Below are 21561 nucleotides of genomic sequence, written 5' to 3'. Positions count from 1 at the left end.
GTGGGATCTTCCCAGACCGGGGCACGAACCCGTGTCCCCTGCATCGGCAGGCGGACTCTCAACCACTGTACCACCAGGGAAGCCCTACCATCATAATCTTAAACTACTTTCTTATCTCTTTATCATCCCCCACCCCAACTCATTTTTTAATTAACCCAATGAGTTTAGGTAGAAGTGTATCTATAGAAGAAGATGTGCACGTAAATTAACTAGATAACAAAACTTCACACTAAAGGGAACATTCTAGAAGTATTTATTTCATTGCTGACTACTTGGTTGCAGCATACAACTCTCAACGAGCTGCCACTCTCCACTCCTACAGAAGTACCAAATGCTATGGTACTGCTACTTAGGTTTTCAGCCTTTCAAAGGCTTTTATTACCAATATCATTACTTAGGATAAGCCTTTTAGGGACTTCAAAGCACTTATTCTCTATAAAAAGTAACTTCTTATTTCATGCACAAAACTCCAATTGGCAGACATAAGTCCAAAATGGAAAGAAAAAAATTTTATTCTAGTTCTGTAAATTATCAGGAATAAAATAAGCATTTCTCCTTGCCTTGTTTTAAAGAAATAGAATTTTTTTTCTCTATCAGGAATCAGAACAGTAGGTTTGATGATCCTGAGTTATAAAATTGCTTACTGGTTAAAGTTCTTTCCAAAGATTTTAAGAAGCAGGCTCATTTTCCTGTACAATTTAAAGAAATGTTTGCACTATGTGTAGGAATTATAGGTTATATTGCAGACCCTGGTGACAATATTTAAAAGGCCTATTCTCCCCATTTAAAAAATTCTACCTCAGAAGGTAAAAGGAAATCCCCATTATCCCTGAGCAAAAAAGAGAAAAATCATAGGTACTTTTATTTGTTAATAGAAGCTACTGTAAATGAGTTACCTATTTCTAGAACATTCTCAGAGAATTACATAACTGAAGCAGATACAAGGTACTCTCAGATTTTCAGATAAATGTGTTTAGTAGTTTGAGTAGCTGCTCTGAAAAATTTCAATTTAATTAACTACAACGGAATATTTTCCATTTTGAAATTTGAGGATATCCTGAGAGGGACATGAAACTATTGGACATAGAGGAATTTAAAAAATGTTAGCAAATTGTGGCAGGAGGAAGAGTGGGGAAAATCGTAGTGGAGAAAAAGTGAGAAAGGGGCAGGACAAAGCTGTAGTCATGAGCCGGCCTCTCTTTGTCACTAAGTCAGGGGCCTCTGGCTATCAGTATGCTACATTCACCCTTAGATTAATATAAACCAGATGCGGAAAAATAAAATTAAGAATGTCCCAAACAAAACATTTAAGTCTTTTAAGGAGTAAATGACAGAAAACATTTTAGCTTCTTAATCACGGAGTGCTATAATTTCAAGGCATCAATATAATTCATTTAACCCTAAAGCAATTGTGCAATAAGCAAAACATCATAAATGGAAAACAACAAAGGTTAACTTCCTACAGGGGCCAATAGACAGGATCTCTTGCAGCACAGCAATTAACCTTCACATACTGGAGTCTCATTTAAAAGGCCATCAACAACTCAGATTGCTGAAAAATCACAAGTGTCACCAACAAACGGAATGTTGATTAAACAGAGTCCAAAAACTTTCCAAAGGGCTTCCTTCTCTGAAGGGATTTCAGACTGTTGCTAGCACAGGTTGGTTAAGCCAAATCTCACTGACGGCTCCATTAGAGATGAGAATGCCCAGTCAGTGCTGTTTTAAAAATGTAAAACACTGGGAGGGAAAAAAACAAATAAAACAATCTACTGTTCCCTAACATATATGGCTTAGCACCCAGAGAAAGCCTCTGCCCCCAAAAGACACTTTCTACATAGGGCTAAGCTTCATTAAATGAGGTGTAATCTTTCATTTTCAGGACACGTCTTTCCTTGCAAGGTCTTTAGAGGCAGAAGTTCCACTTGGATTCTAATATGCATCTCTGTGAGCTCAGCTTCCTGAAAACATACACCTGCTGGGTTCTAGGTTCTCCCTTGCCAGTGACTGGATTCACTACTTCACAGCCACCAGAATCTCACATACACTATTAACATGATGAAAAATACAGCTACTGCTGCAAGTTTGGCATAAGTGGAACGCATGTTCAAGTACTTCGCATCCTGGCGGTATTTCTTGGACAGACTGGACAAATTGTTAGCCTTCGAATCCAATGCTGTCAAAAAGGAAAAAAGGATAACATCAATTAGTCCCTTAAAGTATTTTATCAAATGTATTAAGACATAAAAATAACCAAAATGAGTGGCACTATTTCAAACCATGAAGCTTAAACTATCACTTTTATTTTAAGGGTAAGGTTGCATATACTGATTAACTCATGATCCTGAAGCCATGTAAAATCTACAATGCATTTTAAAATTAACAGATCAATTTATGTTCAAATTCTTGAGGCTGTATGCAGGCTCTGGCCTCAGACCCTGGTTCAAATCTCAGCTGTACCGGTCATGTGGCATTGGTCAACTCAGCCTCTCTAAGACCCAGCTTCTTTTGTCTATAAAAATAGGGATTATATAGTAACAATAAACATATCATAGGATGCCTGTAAAGTGAGCACAATGCCTACATACAGTAAACACTTGACAAATGTTAGCTGACCATAACTATCTTCATAATCTCTTAATGGTCTAAATCATATTCGCTCATATTTTGACAAATGATAATCCAGGTAAGATAAAAGTTGCAGGTAACCAGAAAAATTCAAAGAACCAGACACTGAGTATTAAGCTATATCTCAGTGGTGACTGCTACCAAATTTCTAAGGCTTTCCACATAGTAATCTATTATTATGAAGATAAAGCTATCAGAAATTATATTTTAACAGATATAGGAAAGCTGTATTTTAATGAAAATACAATCACGGGTGCTAGAAAATCACCAATATCTACTAACTTAAGCTTTTTAGAATCTTAGGCAAAGTTTTTCTTTTTTCCTATAAGGACATTTGTAATGTCAGTATCTTCTTTTAATTGTTAACTGAGCAGTTAGAGAAATAGTCAGATATACACAAGCTAGACTGGGCTTAAAATATATGGCATATTTTTAATAAAAACAAACTCTCAGTTTGGCATAAATAAATTCTAATAAAACTTTTTACTTCTTTAAAATTTTGAAAAACTATATTGCAATCTGAATTTATTTGTTCTTCCTTGGAGAATGCTTTTGGAATATTTGGAGTTGCTTAATAGAGACTGGTTTTGATTGAGAAATGTGGCATTACTTAATAACACAGGCATGCCAGCCATTTCCAAATTAGAACTTGTCCTGTAAGAAAAGCACCTAGTGCAAACAAACAGTTAAGGGATGAGAAATAGCCATGACAATGCTGCAAGGACTCTTTCCAGCCAGTCTACTGGAATGTACAATCCATTGGACAGAGGTTTTTTACTACTACTGTGTTTATTACTATATTCCCAGTGCCTAGAACATGATCTGGCATACAGTCAGTGAAAAATACAGGAAAACTCAATAAATAAATATTTGCTACATGAATCTAAATCTGCTGAGAATAACTGGGCAAAGAAATAAATATTAGGTCATATGAAATAATTAATAGTTAAGAGAATTCCTTTACACTGGAACATTTGGAAACACATAGTATCATAAAGACAAAGCTATTGCTTGGAGAAGTCATTTAGCAAATATTCATGTTATGGGCACCATGAAAAGTGCTAGAGGATACAATTATGATCAAAACATACATGATCCCTATATTTGTGGAATTTACAGTCTAATAGGGTGACACCTTTGAATAAAAAATAAAACCTATGGCTTAAAAGGAACAGGTATATTTAGGCAGTAAAAAAGGCATAATTTGATCTTGCTAAAAGAACCCACAGGAACTATTCTTGGGTCATAAATGCAAAGTTGATTAGCTCTAAAACTTTAAAACTTAGAAAGAGAAAAAGGCATAAAAGATGGATTCTTATTATACAGAAGCTTAAAGAGGAAGAAAACATTTTTTGAGGTGGGCTAATCTTTCCACTGTCTTCATATATGCTCTGTTTAGCATATGCTTTTTCTTCCTTTTAAAATACCACTCTTCACTCCTTCCTGATCTATCAAAACTTAAGAAATCTTTCCTGTTCATTTATCTACTTCCTTCTACATTTTTATAGCTCTTATTGTCTGTAGATCTATATATAATTATTTAAAACTGTCATTCACTGAAGATGGACAAAGACTCCATAAGCCAACAAATTCTGCCAGGTACTAGCAGTGTAACTTTTACAGTAAGCTACTTTTCTGAGTCTTTGCTTCTTTATCTGTGAAACCAGTTTGATACCACCCACTTCACATGGGATTACTCTAAAGAATAAATAAGATATATGTAAAGTCCCCCTACCATATTGCCTAGCACAATGTAAGTGTTCAATTGATGTTTGTTCCCTTATACTATCTATAAATTACTCTGTGACAATCTTTCTTATCTTCCCAATCACATGAAGTTATTTAAGGGTAGAAATGTACTTCTTTTTTAATCAGCATATCAGCTTTGTAGCAATCAGCAAAGCACTAGAAGAAAATCCGTTACACTTTTGATAAGTTGACCAGTATATAAATTTTGGATTTAAGAACAATTCCTGTGCTGGTTTACTTTATCCCAAGTAGAACCTGTGAGTCTGTAATGATGAAAATTTACACAGACTCACTCACCCAAAATTTGATGTTTAAAGAGTTTGAAGCTATATGCTGGGACAACTGCTGACTACAAACATAAAGGTTAAAATCTGCAATTCATAATAAAGGAAAACCCATTATTCATGAATATGTAATAAGGCTGAATTAAAAAAATACACATTAAGGCAACTACTTGTGATGATTACTGTGAAAGAATAAAAGAAGTATATGAAATAGATATGAAACACATAAATACTACTTTTTAAAAGTATATGCTCATATTAAACATTTAGGTAACATTTAAGCATTAGGTAAACAGATATTTTTAGGTAAATTAGTACATACACATAACACATTATGTGCTAAAAAACATTACATATATAAGTGCTTTAAGAATTTGAAGGACAAAAGAGATTAATGCATTGTGGGATATAAGGATCAGGTAAGGCTTCTTTGAAGAGGCAGTTCTTATCTAGATCCTAAAGAAGGTCCAGGATGATAAGGACACTGACCTGGCTGAGGCAGAATATTTGTGAACTAGGGAGAATCTCCTTATCTTCCATTATAGAGAACACAGAGCCTTGCACATTACAAGTACTCAATTAATAATGACTGAACGAATGAAAAGTAAGTTGAGATGAGACTAGACCTTATCTTGTAGTCACAGGTTTTAAAAGTTTTTCAGCAGAGGAATGCCTTGATGAAAATGGCATTTTATAACATTTGATCTGGCAGCAGTAGTCTCCCAAAGTGGCTACTCAGGAAACTATTGCAATAAATCTTTGACAATTTCCTCTCATTCTTCTTTTCATTTCCCTTAACTTATGTGTTTCTGTAAATATTGATATAATTTTGTAAATATCTTGGAAACAGTAATTACTTCTGATATGGAATGAGACTACATTGTTCCAACTCAATAGAAACTAACCACACTAGGAAGAAACATATATATTGGAAGCTTGCAATGTAATCTATTTTTGAAAGGTGAATTCTTAACAGTACTAGATAGAATCTGACAGCATAAAAGGTACTCCCAAATAAGCTATCCTTGCCTATGGAATAAGAGCCACTTATTCATAAGACTCATACTGCTTTTAGAGACCTGAGAGTGCTTCTCCCCGTTGTAGCACTTCTTCAATATTGGCCACCATGATCCTCTGCACATCTTGCAATTCAGTGTTGATGGAGCCTAGGTTTCTCCGAGCACGACTATCAATGTAAAGCTTCTTGGTTTTCTGAATGTAGGTATCTAGAATGATGAAGAAAACTGACTGTTAACAACTTCTTTCATGTCCATCACAGAAGTAGGAAAGAGTAAATTCTGAGTTTAGTCCTGGATCTGCAACTCTTCGTGATTAACCAAGCTCTTGAATGAGTATAAATGGGACAGGAGTTTCCCAAAATACTACTACAAAACTGCATGCTCATTCATTTTTGCCAATGTCTATATAACGTAAAACTATGAAAAGAATGATTATTAAAGATTATATTTTCAACTTTTAGAAAAAATCTTAAGATGTGTGTGCTGGATACCCTTCATTTGCCTCTAGATCTCCTCTCCTCCCTTCTGGGCCTGCTTTTTTTGTGTGTGTGGTACACGGGCCTCTCACTGTCATGGCCTCTCCCATTGCAGAGCACAGGCTCCGGACGCACAGGCTCAGCGGCCATGGCTCACGGGCCCAGCCGCTCCGTGGCATGTGGGATCTTCCCGGCCCGGGGCACGAACCGGTGTTCCCTGCATCGGCAGGCGGATTCTCAACCACTGTGCCACCAGGGAAGCCCATGGGCCTGCTGGTGTTCCCTGCATCGGCAGGCGGATTCTCAACCACTGTGCCACCAGGGAAGCCCATGGGCCTGCTTTCTGCCTGCAGGAAGCTGACCTGCATGGATTACATCAATGGGTTCCTTGCCCTCTAGCTTCCGGTTAGGTTCAGCCAATGGGGGAGCCCCAAGAGTACAGAAGAAGGGGAGTGGATAGTGATGTCAAAGTATTTATTCCCCTAGCTCCTCCCTGAGAAGTCATCTTGGGCTGGCAGTATACCTCCACCAAAAGTTACTGCTCCTCTCAAATGGGCCTTTTCCATAAATTTTCTCCTTCCTAGTTCCAGAAACTGCTTTTTCTTATCCATTCAGGCTTAGGGATGATAACAATTACCATGCTACTGGTCTCAGGTTACTGTACCTTACAGTTCATCTATAACCCATTCATATCTCTGTATATAAATCCTTTAAGCTAATTTGAGCATACCAACTATTTCCTGTGTGACCTTGATAAAGCAGTCTTATTTTTTTATTGGGTTTACTGAACCGCTATTGTCTACAAAAATAAAATTTGCAAAACCAGACATAAAAATTAGCACTTGGAGAGCTTATAGTTTTGAAACACTGGAATGCTTTGCTAGATTTCTTTATTTCTAAAAAGCAAGAGGACCCATTTATCTAGCAAACTCGAAACACTTCAGAAATTCAGAGACAGTAAAACCAATTTCTTTTTTAACTAAAAATGTCAGTGATGTAGTCTAATCATACTTGTTCTCACTTCCTCTACTTAAAGGCCATTTCCTTTGATCGATTGCCATCAGATACTTTACCAGATCTGACCAGTAATGAGTCTTTCTATAATTCTTACACAAATATGGACACCCATGCTCACTACTTCTGCATGTAGTAAATGTTATGCTCCAATACCATATATTCTCTAGCACTTAAATTAGAGGATCTCGTTCACCATTCCTTCTGATTTCCAAATTCTGATTTCCATAAAAGAGCCTCACTGTGAGTATGTGAGTGTGTGTGTGGCGGGGGAGGTGAGGAGGTTGGGTTGGGGGAAAAAAGAACTCAGTTATTACATGTCAATCTAGATCTTTAGACACAGTTTTTTACCCTAATGAAGAATCAAACTAAATAACAAAAAAGAGCAAAAGGCAACAAGTTCTATGAGGAAAAAATCAAAAGACCAGAGAAAATTACTTATGAGAAGGAAGCCTCATTCATTCAAAAAGGACAAAAGACATGGACTAGGAGGGAGAATCCAAAACTTCAGTAGGTAAGCATAAAAAAAAAAAGTGTCAAAATTATATCAATAGCTTCTGCATATCGACTACTCCCTTGATAGACAGGTGAGGTGCAAAAACTTACCGAACTCAATAAAGGAATAGGGTCTAGACACAGTTGGCACCTTCTTCCCATGCTGTTCATCAAACTCTGAATGTAAATCTTCTAGGTAGGCAAAAGCCAACTTTTTAGGGAAGGCAGCTTCACACAAAACCAAATAACACACCCCCTGTTCAATAATGTAGCTGCAGAGACAAAGAAAAGCAAGAAAAAGTTGTTTGTAGGTTAACAATACCTCCAACAATCTGAAATAGACTCTCAGTGCCATACAAACCTTTTTTTTTGGCCATGCCACACAGCATGTGGGATCTTAATTCCTCATCCAGGGATTGAACCTGGGCCCTTGGCAGTGAAAGTGTGGAGTCTTAACCACTGGACCGCCAGGGAATTCCCTATACAAACTTTTGAAAATATTCTAGCCCAAGCCCTTTGAGGCTAACTAAATCAGAAAGTCAATTTCAAACCACAAATCACCGGAATCAGAAAGCAAACATCTTCCATTAGAAGTATATTCCAAAAGGAGTATTTAGACATATTTATTCATTACATAATTCTTCAACTAAAATATCTCAATACCTAAGACTTTTTCTTGAAAACTTGGAGTTGTGATTCCATCTACCCTTTGATTATGTGTGGTAAACAAGTATATACACATTTAAATTTCTTCCAGCTGTAAGAAAAATAGTGGAACTAGAAATTTTTGTGGATACTTAAAAGTTGGAAGTTAATGTCCCAATATTTATTGGGTATAGAAAATAATCTCAGGACTGATAATATTGCCAAATTTCCAGGACAGGAGAACTCTGTATTGACTGCAAATTGTTCAATAACAGAACTGACTCCTCAAGTGAGAGTGAGCTCCCTGGCAGTCTGGAAGAGGCTATATGACTACATGTCTGAGATAGTTTTGGAAAGAGGTTAGGTTACTCAGTGGTATTCAAACTTTTTAGCCATAGTACTCTTTATTTCAGCAAAAATTATATCCAGAAGACTAATATGTACAGCAAATAAAATCAGAAGTTCTTTAGCTTAAGTAGGAGTTTAAGGGCCCAAATCATTACACATACCCCCACGCCTGTCCTTTCTATGCGGCTCCTAAGGCATCCTATGACTCCACAGAGCATAGTTTATAGTCTATTATATTATATGATCTCTCATGCCCTTTAAAGTAATAATAATAATAACAACAATAATAACAATAACAGTAATACTGCTGTCCTGTTTCTTGCTTGGGCGCCTAAATTAACCAGTCTCCTTGCCTTCAGTCTAGACCATCGTCTAAACCACTAGCTTTATTCCTAAAAAGTAAATATGATATTGCTTAAAAACTCTAGAGTTCCCTAATACCTATAAAATAAAATCATACACCTTGGTATAGTATTCGGAGCCCTCCAAAACAAGTGTAGGCTGCTTTCCATCATATATCCTAACACACCAAACAACATGTTGTTCTCCAATAAGCTAGGTTCTTTCACGTGCTCATGGACTTCTGCTTATATTGTTTTTTTCTAACTATAATATTCTTTTATGTACCTGGAGAAACCTTGTTCATTTTCATATGCTCAATTCTTCTATAATTTTTCCTGTGAAATTTCTCTCTATTCTCCCTCCCTCTTTCCCCATTCCTGAAACTTACTCTCTATAAATGGGAATTTATTGCTTCCTTCTCTCTGCCCTACAGCACTTCTTGTCCTAAGGTATTACAGTATAGTTGTTTGTGTATGTGTCTCTCTCTCTGCTAATAAGAGGATAAGCTAAAACATTACAGGCAAGACTTAATACACTGTCTGGCAAAGAATAAATCTTTAATAAATAGCTCTTGGATGGAAATAAAGGAAGAGATGAGATTATAAAGAACCAAGCAGAAGAAAATCTCTTTTCAATTCCATGAGATCTTTCCTAGATCTTTTTTGTTCTTAACCTGTGGTAGAGATAAAAATACTATATAATTAAGTGTCTCTAATATTTTTTGATGTTGAAATACCTTACAAAACTTAATATTCACTACTTTCTTAACCAATAGGCCAGGGTTTTGTTTTGATTCTTTTTTTTTTTTTTTTTGCGATATGCGGGCCTCTCACTGTTGTGGCCTCTCCCATTGCGGAGCACAGGCTCCAGACGCGCAGGCTCAGCGGCCATGGCTCACGGGCCCAGCCGCTCTGCCGCATATGGGATCTTCCCGGACCGGGGCACGAACCCGTGTCCCCTGCATCGGCAGGCGGACTCTCAACCACTGCGCCACCAGGGAAGCCCTGGTTTTGATTCTTTATACTTGTTTGCTTGTTCTTGATGAGTAGAGGGTTTGTTTGTTTGAGTTAAACAGAGCAGGTTCTTCCCAGGTCTATATTATCTTAGTATCTGTGTTCCTAACATAGTAAGGATTATTTAGCTTATTCTTTTTAATTTTCACCTGATCTTCTTGCCCTCTCTCTTCTTGTTTAATAGTTCCTGTTTCATCACCTTCAAACTTGACATGTATTAAACATTTAATACCAATTATCTGTAGAAAATTTGAAATCTAATAAAGTCCCTTTGATCCCTCTCTCAGCTGTATGCATTGTCTATAACCACTGATTAGATGCTCTTAAATTATCTTTTATAATTTTCTTTGCTCTAAATAATAACACTTATTGACTATTCTCTATGTGCCAGACAAGATGTTAAGTGATATACATGGATTCTCTCATAATCCTCACAAAACTATGATTCCCTATTTTATAGAGGAAACTGAGGCCCAGAGAAGTACATGTGAGTTGCTCAAGGTTACATTGTCAGTAAACGTTTGAGCAAGGGTACTAACCTACATGTGTCTGGCTCCAAGAAGCTCCCAAAGCAAAAGTTACCTATTACTGCATGATATGTATAGCATTTACTAGACACAGGATAACAGGTTGAATTATTGTATGGAAATTGAATAAAGAAACCAAGATTTCAGTTTTGCAGAATTAGAGCCAGGAAAGTTGCCTCCATGGAGCAACTATATTTTTAAAGTTAACTTTACTTTTTTTTTTTTTTGCGGTATGCAGGCCTCTCACTGTTGTGGCCTCTCCCGTTGCGGAGCACAGGCTCCGGACGCGCAGGCTCAGCGGCCATGGCTCACGGGCGTAGCCGCTCCGCAGCATGTAGGATCTTCCCGGACCGGGGCACGAACCCATGTCCCCTGCATCGGCAGGCAGACTCTCAACCACTGCGCCACCAGGGAAGCCCTAAAGTTATCTTTACTTTTAAAAAAGTTACCATTCTTATCAGGTGTTACTTGCATTTACTGTATTTCATATTTAAATAATCACAAAGAAATCAGGACTATACTCACTGAAAAGTCATGGCACCAGCTTCCAAGGTGCATCTGGTAGGGGACTGTTCATTCAACTTTCGAAAGAGTTGCTTAGCCTGACTCTGGTACTGTTGAAGGTCCCGGCCAGACTGAAAGAAGACACCTTCATTTAAGAATTTTCCACCAAAAAAGCAGTACCAATTTGTGAGAAGCACCATATTTTGAGGACACTACGTGAATACTGTCCTTCATTTACAGGTTAGTAAGATTTATTTTAACAAAGTAAAAGTGGCCTATTTTAGAGAAGAAAGGAGGAACAAATCCTGAGTTTTTCAACAAAGTCACAATAGTTATTTGCTAAAAAGCAAAAGTGTACTCCTTCAGGCACTCTTTCAATCCAGTGTTCTTTCCACTATTAGGTCAGTGCCCTCCTCCTAACCCATTTCACTTGCACAGTTACTGGCACAGAACTGTACAACATGTTCCATACTCAGGGGAAAGTCCTGGGAACAACAGACTGAATGAATCATCTCATTTTTGTGCTGAAATATCAAGCAAAATCTTCCATAAAGTGTTACAGTATTGAGCATTTAAGCAAAACTGTGTGCACCCATGACTGCAAATTATTATGAACACTATAACTGCAATTAGGTAAAAATGAATAAGAGCAAGGACAAATATTGGAAAGTCAAATATCCTTTACTAAATAAATCTGTTTGGTTCCTGAGTTTGGATAGCAAAAGTCTGGGTAGCAAGGGATATGTTCATACAACAATGAAAATAATAACATTTGGATGATAGAGTTATAGGCAATATTTTCCTAAACAATTTCTAAATGATTTTACAATATTTTTTAAAGAGAGGAAGAAGTCTACTGAGGGAAACAGCAATGTCATTTCAAAAGGAGAAAATCATACCTCAATAACCTACTAGATATCGGCAGGCGGACGCGCAACCACTGCGCCACCAGGGAAGCCCTACAATATTTTTTAAAGAGAGGAAGAAGTCTACTGAGGGAAACAGCAATGTCATTTCAAAAGGAGAAAATCATACCTCAATAACCTACTAGATCCAAAATGGAAAAGAAGTGCATGAAGAATGCGAAGCAAATATACATTATTTATTCATCCACATACTGGGGGAAACAGACAAATAACTTTTGCCATGTGATGGGAAGGAATTATTTTATTTTGGATTATTTAGTTTGAATTGAAAGATATAACACTGTCTCTCCTTGGTAGATGTTTAATAACTAAATGTTTAAATAGAAAAGTGTTTACATAGGGCTCTCCCAGGGATTGGACCTACGGTATAACTATGAGAAAGTACAAAGTGAAACTTAAAATTCCAGATAGTGAACCACTGAGCTGAGAGTAAAATCAGTCAAGGAAGCAATGATAAAATCATGTAACTGGCAGATAAACAAATGTACAAGTATAGGATTCTAAGCTATATTTAAAATAGTGAACTGGAAGTGCAAATCAAAACGACAATAAGATATCACCTCACTCCTGTTAGAATGGCTATTTTCAAAAAGACAAGAAATAACAAGTGTTGTGAGGATGTGGAGAAAAGGGAACCCTTGTGAACTGTTGGTAGGAATGTAAATGGGTGCAGCCACAATGGAAAACAGTATGGAGGTTCCTCAAAAAGTTAAAAATAGAACTATTACATGATCCAGCAATTCCACTTCTGGGTATTTATCTGAAGAAAATGAAACACTAATTTAAAAAGATATATGCATCCTATGCTCACTGCAGCATTATTTACAACAGCCAAGATATGGAAATAATCTAAGTGTTCATCAACAGACAAATGGATAAAGAAGATGTGGTATATATACACAATGAAATACTATTCAGCCATTGAAAAAGACTGCAATCCTGCTCAAAAAACAAGCTCATAGAGAGAGAATGGACTGGTGACTGCAAGAGGGGAGGTGGGTGGGGGAGTGGGTGAAATGGGTGAAGGGAATCAAAAAGCACAAACTTCCAGTTATAAAATAAGTCTTGAGGATATAATGTACAGCATGGTGACTATAGTTAATAATACTGTATTGCATTATTTGAAAGTTGTTAAGACAGTAAAACTTAAATGTCCTCATCACAAGAAGAAAAAAGAATAAAAATTTTCATAACTATTTTTTCATGATGGAGGGTAACTAGACTTATTGTGATCATTTCACAGTGTCTACAAATATTGAATCATTATGTTGTACATCTGTAACTAATATAATGCTATATGTCAATTATAACTCAAAATAAAATTAAAAAAATAAAATGGTGAACTGGAAATTTCCATATAAATAAGGAAGTAAATAAGCATGAGGTGAACCAGGGGAGTTAGGCAGAGACCACTAGAAGTATCAATTTGTAGTTTAACACTGTTTTTATGGCAACGATTTGTTATAAGGCTGTTCACTTGAGAAATACTCCTACATTAACATGTATATGTATATTGTTATATGTTAACAATACTTTGTAATAATTAACATTATAATGTATATTAACATTTTCATATTAAACAGTATTGCTAATCTATATATTGTTTTTCTCATGACTGGCCAGCCAGTTGGGGAGAGTGAATACTGTCACATGCTTTGAACTAGTGCACAATATCTTATGTTCCTAAATTTGAGTAGTACTTGTCAATCTGTTGGCTTCACCAATGTTGTTATGTGGCATTCCGAAGATATCTGACCCCACAACAGTAGATTAAAGGGATGCAAACAAAGTTGGAGACGCTACTAAAGTGCCAAGAAATAATACCAACATAGACCAATGATTTTCAACCTTGGCTTCACACTAGAATCACCTAGAAATCTTAAAAAAACTACTCCTGCCCAATCTCCACCCCCAAATCAATTAAATCAGTGTCTCAGAGGTATTCATGAAATAACCACGACCATAAGTGTTAATTATAAGTTTTTTGACAGCTAAAGGCAGGTGAGCACTTTAAAGAAACTAGTTAAATAAATACATGGCAAATAAAAAGAATGAAATTCTACCATTTGCAACAACATGGATGAACCTAGAGGGTATTATGCTTAGTGAAATAAGTCAGAGAAAGACAAATACTGTACGTTATCACTTATAGGTGGAATCTAAAAAATAAAACAAATGAATTAATATAACAAATCAGAAACAGACTCGCAGATATAGAGAACAAACTAGTGGCTACCAGTAAGGAGAGGGGAGGGAAGAGGGGCAAGACATTAGTAGGGGGGATTAAGAGGTACAAACTACTATGTATAAAATAAAAAAGCTACATGGATATATTGTGCGGCACAGGGAATATAGCCAATATTTTATAACAACTTTAAAATGAAGTATCATCTATAAAAATATTGAATCACTATATTCTAAGCGTGAAACTAATATAGTAAACCAACTACACTTCAATTAAAAAGAAAAAGAAATGGCAAAAAACTCAGTGAAATGAAGATTAGCACAAATCCTTTGACTTTATAAGAGGCACTGTAAATATTACTGCAACCTGAGAGAAAGAGACTAACAACTGTATGAACTACAAGAAACTATGGCCAAAAGCATGCTACAATTTCAGGAATATACAATGAACAAAGCAGTGACTGCCAATGTATTACACTGGGGACATATCTACATAAGAATTACAGCACACCAACCAACATTTTACACTGCTGGTTCAGTTGGCATTACCATTCCTGGGAACACAATGCTGGCACAATCTTTCTGGTAGTTATTTTGACAATATGTATTAGAAATTAAAAAATTTTGCATAATGTTTTATCCAACAATTCCACATCTTCTAACACAATATTGTAAAGCAATTATACTCCAATTAAGATGTTAAAAAAATAACATATGGTATATATTTATATAATGGAATACTACAGAGCCATTAAAATGATGTTGTGTAATATTCAATGATATGAGAAGATATTCATTATACACTAAGTGAAAAAAATTAGGTGGAACAGTATTACAGTATTACCCATATTTGATTTTAAACACACACACAAAGATTAAGGTTAGACATCAAGTAGACATAATTTAAGTAGGGATTACTTAATTTTACCACTACTTTTAATGGTAAAAAAAAAAATCACCATTAACTTTTCAGTTCTTTTGTTTGTACATATTTACTGAATTTTTTACAATAATCAGAAATTAATTTTATAATGGGAAAATTATTCATTCATCCATTCCTATTTACTGCATATTTGCACCCACAATATTAGGACTTGGGGCCAATAAGGGGAGGGGCTAGGATTTGAACCCAGGCAGTCTAGCTCTGAAGCCCCTGCTCCTAAGCATGCTATATCACCTGTATAATTAAAATTGCTTCAGTAATGGTAGATCCACCTTCTAGGTGATACCTTACTATTTAATATTAAATCTAATTCATAGGAAATGCTCAAGAAACCATATGGCAGCTCTGATCTAGATCTCACATAACAATATAATCATGGCTTTACAGATAAACCCTAGGTTCACTTTTAAGATTACAGTCACAAAGGGCTCACAGTCAGCCAGTCTATCTAAAAATAGTTAGATTAGATGTCCTAATTCTGTTTTCTACTTCATCTAGAACAGACTTGATGAAACTTATACTCAGTATAATGGAAGACAGCTGTTAGCAATCCAATAACGAAGTAGATGTGAATGTCTACACAAATTCTGAAACTAATTCGAGATCATCAGTATATTTAGGATGTGGTTTTGTATACAAAATGCAGGAGGTACAGGGTAGTAAATTGCCACACAACCACAATCCTTTTTATTGCTGTCACCTATGACTGCTGAACAAGTAGTTGTATCAAATGCCATCTTTTGCCTTTATAAGAATGTTTAGCTAAGCTCTTATCATTTGTAAATTCCTGTTGAACTCTACTGATCAAAGGCCAGGGGCACCAAGAACCAACCATTTTCTTCTAACAGCAATAACAGTAAGGTGATTAATCAACCCTCAACGATTGGGCGAGTGCGCCAGTTTAACTGTACAAAAGACTATCTGCTTCTTGGGAGTTCCCTGCCCTGTACTCAGTTATATCTAACACCTGAAGAGAACATGGTTCATTTTGAGGTAGAACAGAAAGGTAGATAAAGAAATTGCAAACATCTAAAAAGGAGAAATACATCAGAAAGGAAGAAATAGATAGAATATCAGAGAGTCTAGGTTGGAAAAGAAAAGTTCATCTGTCTACCTGTCTTAGGCCTACATTTCTAGTTATAGCACAGAGGAAACAGTGCATAAGATACTCTGTATCTTTTTTTTAATGCTCTATTGTATTATTTGAATAATTGTTCATCTCCAGTAAGAAGACAGTTTGTACAAGGACTAGCATCTAGTAACCACCTAAGATATGGTATCTGTTATCAGTGTAAATAATTGAAAGAATACATTGAATTATTTGGCCCGGACAATTAGGGTACTTAACTATAAAACTATTTGATCAAGATATCCATTTCTTAAAAAGTTATTTCCATACACCCATGAAGTAAATACATTATTAAAATGTCTTAGAACAAGTGAAGCAGTTAGGTACTAAGCCTGTAGTGTAGAATCAAACAGATATTGATTAAAAAAAACAAACTAGTGGTAACCAGTGGGGAGAGGGAAGGGAAGAGGGGCATGATAGGGGTAGGGGATTAAGAGGTACAAACTACTATGTATAAAATAAATAAGCTACAAGGATATACTGTACAGCACAGGGAATATAGCCAATATTTTATAGTAATTATAAACATGTATAACTATAAAGGAGTATAACCTTTAAAAATTGTGAATCACTATGTTGTACATCTGAAACTTATATAATATTGTGAATCAACTGTATCTTAATTAAAAAAAATTTTTTTAAACCAAAACAGTGGTTCTCAACCAGGGGTGATTTTGCCCCTCCTCCCTGCAGGTGACATACAGCAATGTCAGGAAATGTTTTTGGTTGTCACAACTAGACGGAGGGTGGTGGTAGTGCTATTGACATATAAGGTGTAGAGGCCAAGGATGCTGCTAGACATCCCACAATGCACAGGACTGTTTTCCCACAACAAAGAATTATCCATTCCAAAATGTCAACAGTGCCAAAGTTAAAAAACCCTGATGACAGAACTATCAAATCACTATGTTATGTACCTGGAACTAACATAGTGGTTGCAGGTTAACAGGGAAGGAAGGAAGGGAAAAAAAGGAGGCAGGGAGGAACCCTGGTGAAAAATTCTGTTGTGCTACTTATTAGCTGTGCGACTTTAAGCAAGAGACCTATGCTCTCTTAGCCTCACAGATTCCTTATCTATAAATGGGGATAATAATAGTACCTATCCTAATAGTTGGTATGAAGATTGAATGAAATCATGCATTTAACAGGCTTAACACAATGGTTGGTATGTAGTAGGCACTCTATAAATGTTCTGTATACTATTATAATAGTAAAAATAAGTCAAAGATTCATATTTTTGCAGATATTAAAAGTTTTGGAAAGATGTTATCATTCAAAGTCAAAATTCCTAAAGGAAATCACTATGGAATTACAATCACAAAAATACTTTTGTGTAAAATATCTTTCTTTGTCAATTAAACAAAGCAATCCATCTTGGTAAACTGATACCTAATTTGGAATTAAGAAACACACAGTAATAAATCAACTAATTTTTTCAATAAAGTATGAAGGCAGAGAATAAGAGCCTACTGATATATGGACTTTCAAATCCAATTTATATTCTTTGCCCACATTGGAATTCAAAGCAATAGTTGGAAAACTGACCAGATGTCTGTCCCCTTGGGAAAACTATTTCTTAATCAAACTACATATCCTTCAAGGAAAATTTCCCCCACACCATCTCCCTTGTTTCAAATCATGTTCCTGCATTCATTTTAACAAGTTCACTCCTTCTGCACAGTCCTGGAAAATGTTTAACATTGGACAAGAGAAAAATATTTCACAATTGAAAATTCAGGGTATGCTATATTTTTCAAATTTTATCTCAACTTAGACTTTGTCTGGTGGAATAAATAGAAAATATTTCACTTAGCATGACCTGCTAAGCAACTTAGCAACTTCACAATCTGTATCATTACTCTCCTAGAAGTGAAAGTAAACATATTTCCAAATCAAACCTAAAAAGGCATATAACCAAATAGAAGCTTTCCTAATTAGGAGACACTATTGTTGGCTTAGATGTCATTTCTTCTGGGAACACTTTCCTGAGGTCCAAAAATCAATTTAGATACCTTTTCCATGTTCAACCACAGAAACTTCTTCCTATTCCATAGCAGTTACACTACATTATAATTGTTAGTTATCTGGTTTCTCCACTAAACTGTAAGCTCCATGAAAGTAGGGACTATGTTCCCCAAACCCCTGCATTAACACCATGCTTGGCACATCTGATGTGTTTAATGAGTTTTTCTTTATCATGAATATATGAATGAAAAGTTCAAAAAAATGTGCAAAATATTCATCTTTTTTTAGACCTTGAGGTTTTTTTTTAAAATTACATTACTTGGGTTGTATGAGAAAGTAAAATAAAGTTGAACACTTTAAATAAATTATATAAATTTCATTCTCAGCCTCCTTTCTTCAGGAACTTCGTGACCTTGCTCCAGGAACTTGTCTCACACCAGAAATTTGCCTTGTGATTTTAAGGCACAAAGCCTCTTCCTCTCAAGCTATCTAGAGGTTTTGTTTTGTTTTTTCAATCAAGGCAATACATTTTTGAGCACCTACTAGCACAAGGCTGCTATTGTAAAAGCTATGGGAAACACATAGATGACTAAGATTTCTCATTTGCCTGCTAGGAAACTTTGAAAGACAAAGGCAAAAATTGTAAAATAAAGGTACAAAGCATTACAGGAATATAACACAAGGGTTATAATTCCAACAACAGAAATTTAGTAAGGCTTATTGGAGGTGGGAATTGGGCATAACTTTGAAAGAAGGTACTGTACTGAACTTCAAACAGGTGCATACATGTGGCAATAATACCTCATCTGCTTTCACTAGATGTCAGTAAACTAGGTCAAGGATCAGGTGCTACGGAAAGAGGACTTAACTTAGGACCTGATTTTTCCCAGCACCTGTCAGTCAGTCAGCCTTATTAACAGCAAAAAAAAAAAAAAAAAAAAAAAATAGAAATCTTGAATTTTAACAAAGTCCCTAAAGAATTACAGAACACTGGATGATCACAATCAGCCAAACCTATCCCTTCTCCAGAGAGTTTTTCTAAAAAGAAACAGGTAACACAAAAATCTACCTCCGCCTTCAGGGAAGATTTATTCTAACAGGTAGTCTTCTCCACTGCCAAAAAAGGAAAAGCACTTCAGAGGGGTCAGAAACGCCTGGGAGGCCACAAGGGTCTCCCGCGTCCTAAGGAGGAATCCCGTGCTGAGAGCACAGAGCTCTGACAGGAACTTGGGGTCCCGGGGATCTAGCAGCTCACCTGTTCGTCCTCCTGCATCGAGGCGGCCAACGGGAGCCCGTCCGCCACTCGGGCGATCATCGTGAGCAACACCATCTTCACAGGCTACGGAAACTCAACACTGGCCCGGACGGCCGTAGGTGCGTCTTGACTTGCTCCTCCGCGACAACAGTTATACCTCTTCCTCAGTTCCCAAAGACCCAGCTGCTCGCGTCTCCGATTCCCGCTGAGGTGGCCGGAAACAAGCTCCAGAGCTCTCCACTACCGGTCCTCAGAATTGGCTTCCCACCGAGAATCACAGCTACCGCACACAAGTTCCGCCGTCTCTCCTTCCACCTTCAGAACTTCCAAGGCCCCGCCCACTTTTCTGGATTTCCAGCTTCGAATAAGCCTTGTCGCGTGAGAGGGCATGGCACACAAACTGAAATAGAATTTTCTAGTTTCTGATACTTTAAGCTTGGGGAGAGCGCTGGGAAGGAGGGTGGGAGTTAATAGGTACTTAGATGAAGGGTATATGAAAAAACTGACAAGCTATATACTGATATTTTCATATTTAATTTTTTATATTGTATATCCTGTACAAAATATTTTCTGTATTTGTATATTTCTAGGCAGAGATTTTTGTCTGTGTGTGTGAGTGTGCATGTTGTTTTCGGGTTTTTTGCTTGTTTATGCTGTATCCCCAGGTCCTTGAACAGTTTCTGGTAAAAAAAAATATTAATTGCATGTGTGAATAAATGACCAAGTTACAGGACCTCAGAAATCACCTAGCTCAGTCACCATTCCAAAAGCTGGGATCTATGGTGATAGGTAGCAGGACAGCCTTGCAAACCTTCCAGTAACTGCATTCACTCCCTATCAGAGCAACCTCTAGACAATTCCACTTGAGGAAGTGTTATCATCTCTTTTTGCTTTGGTGTCCCTATCTCTAAAATGAGAATATTATCTGCCTCTCAGGATATTTGTGGTTATTTAGCAAGAAAGTGTAGGTGCACACATTTTGTAAACTAAAAAAGAAGTTATATAAATGTTGAATTTTATTATTTTTACTAATAACTACACCTTATTAAGCACTAATTGGTGTTTGCATTAATAGAAACACTGCTAGGTGCTTTATGGATACTAGTTATTTAATCAAACAACTCAGCAATGTTATTTAATATTAGGTCCCCACTTTGAGTTGGAGAAAAAGCCTCAGAGAGTAATTTTTCTAAGGTGACACAGATAGTAGTAATGGGAACAGGATTTGAGCTGAGGCTGAACTCCAAAACCTATGCTCTTAATCCTGATATGACTCTGTCTTAACATTTAACCATAGGTTAAAGAACTCATGCTTTTGCTACCTTTTCTACAACTCTACAGCTACTAGGAGAAAACTAGTATTATTTCTGGAGAGGATTTTGGGAGGAAGACCTAATGATTGTCTCCACACAAAAGATGAAGGACTGGGATACAGACAAGACAAAAAAACTGATGGCGCTATTAACAGAGACAGTGAGAAAGTGAAACAGAAAGCAATCCTTGTGTATACGGGAGCCTAAGCTGGTAAAATCATATCTTACATTTAGAATAGCTCACAGATGTAACCTGATCTAACTTCCCTTCCGACCAGTCAACAAGGACATGTCTTCTACCACTGTCTCAAATTATGGTCACTCAACCTCTGCTGCAACAATTCCAGTAATGAGAAATTAATAATACAAGTATTTTAACTAAGGGTATGGCTATGTGGATGAGAGCAGAGAGAGAAGAATGCACAGAGAAGCAAATTTGGAGCAAGAATCCCAGCCTCTTTCCAGTTCCTGAATCTAGGCTCTTCCCAAGGCCCATTGTTTGCCTGAAACCTGACAACAACACGGTGAACTGGGTCAAATTCAAGAATCTTGGAGCTTGTAAACGTTGTACTGGGGGGAAAAAAAAGGTAAACAGAAATTTGAATATCAGAGCTAACAGCAAATTCTTACAACTTATCAAAGAAACAGAGTAAAGCACATATATCTAAATCAAATTAAGCAGATAAAACAGAATGAGACTTTGCATTAAAGAAGACTCAGAAGATTAGAGATTTTACAAGTGAGATCAAAGGAGATTTTACAAGTGAGATCAAAGGAAGCAATAGTTAGAGGCTTGTGTCCT

General features: G+C 36.5%; 1 protein-coding gene across 1 annotated transcript; it reads right to left on the bottom strand.

Annotated features, from left to right (window-relative positions):
- Window positions 1-237: 237 nt before the first annotated feature.
- SEC22B (SEC22 homolog B, vesicle trafficking protein) lies at window positions 238-19679 on the bottom strand. The gene is made up of 5 exons (XM_007123654.4): window positions 19447-19679; window positions 11066-11175; window positions 7777-7937; window positions 5741-5887; window positions 238-2176 (listed from the first exon to the last, which is right to left on the bottom strand). The coding sequence occupies exons 1-5, from the start codon at window positions 19519-19521 to the stop codon at window positions 2022-2024; spliced, it is 648 nt and encodes a 215-aa protein (XP_007123716.1). The 5' UTR covers window positions 19522-19679; the 3' UTR covers window positions 238-2021.
- Window positions 19680-21561: the final 1882 nt, after the last annotated feature.

The sequence above is a fragment of the Physeter macrocephalus genome, chromosome 4, assembly GCF_002837175.3.
Source record: "Physeter macrocephalus isolate SW-GA chromosome 4, ASM283717v5, whole genome shotgun sequence".
Lineage (NCBI taxonomy): Eukaryota > Metazoa > Chordata > Mammalia > Artiodactyla > Physeteridae > Physeter > Physeter macrocephalus.
This window is presented reverse-complemented; position numbering and strand designations above follow the sequence as displayed.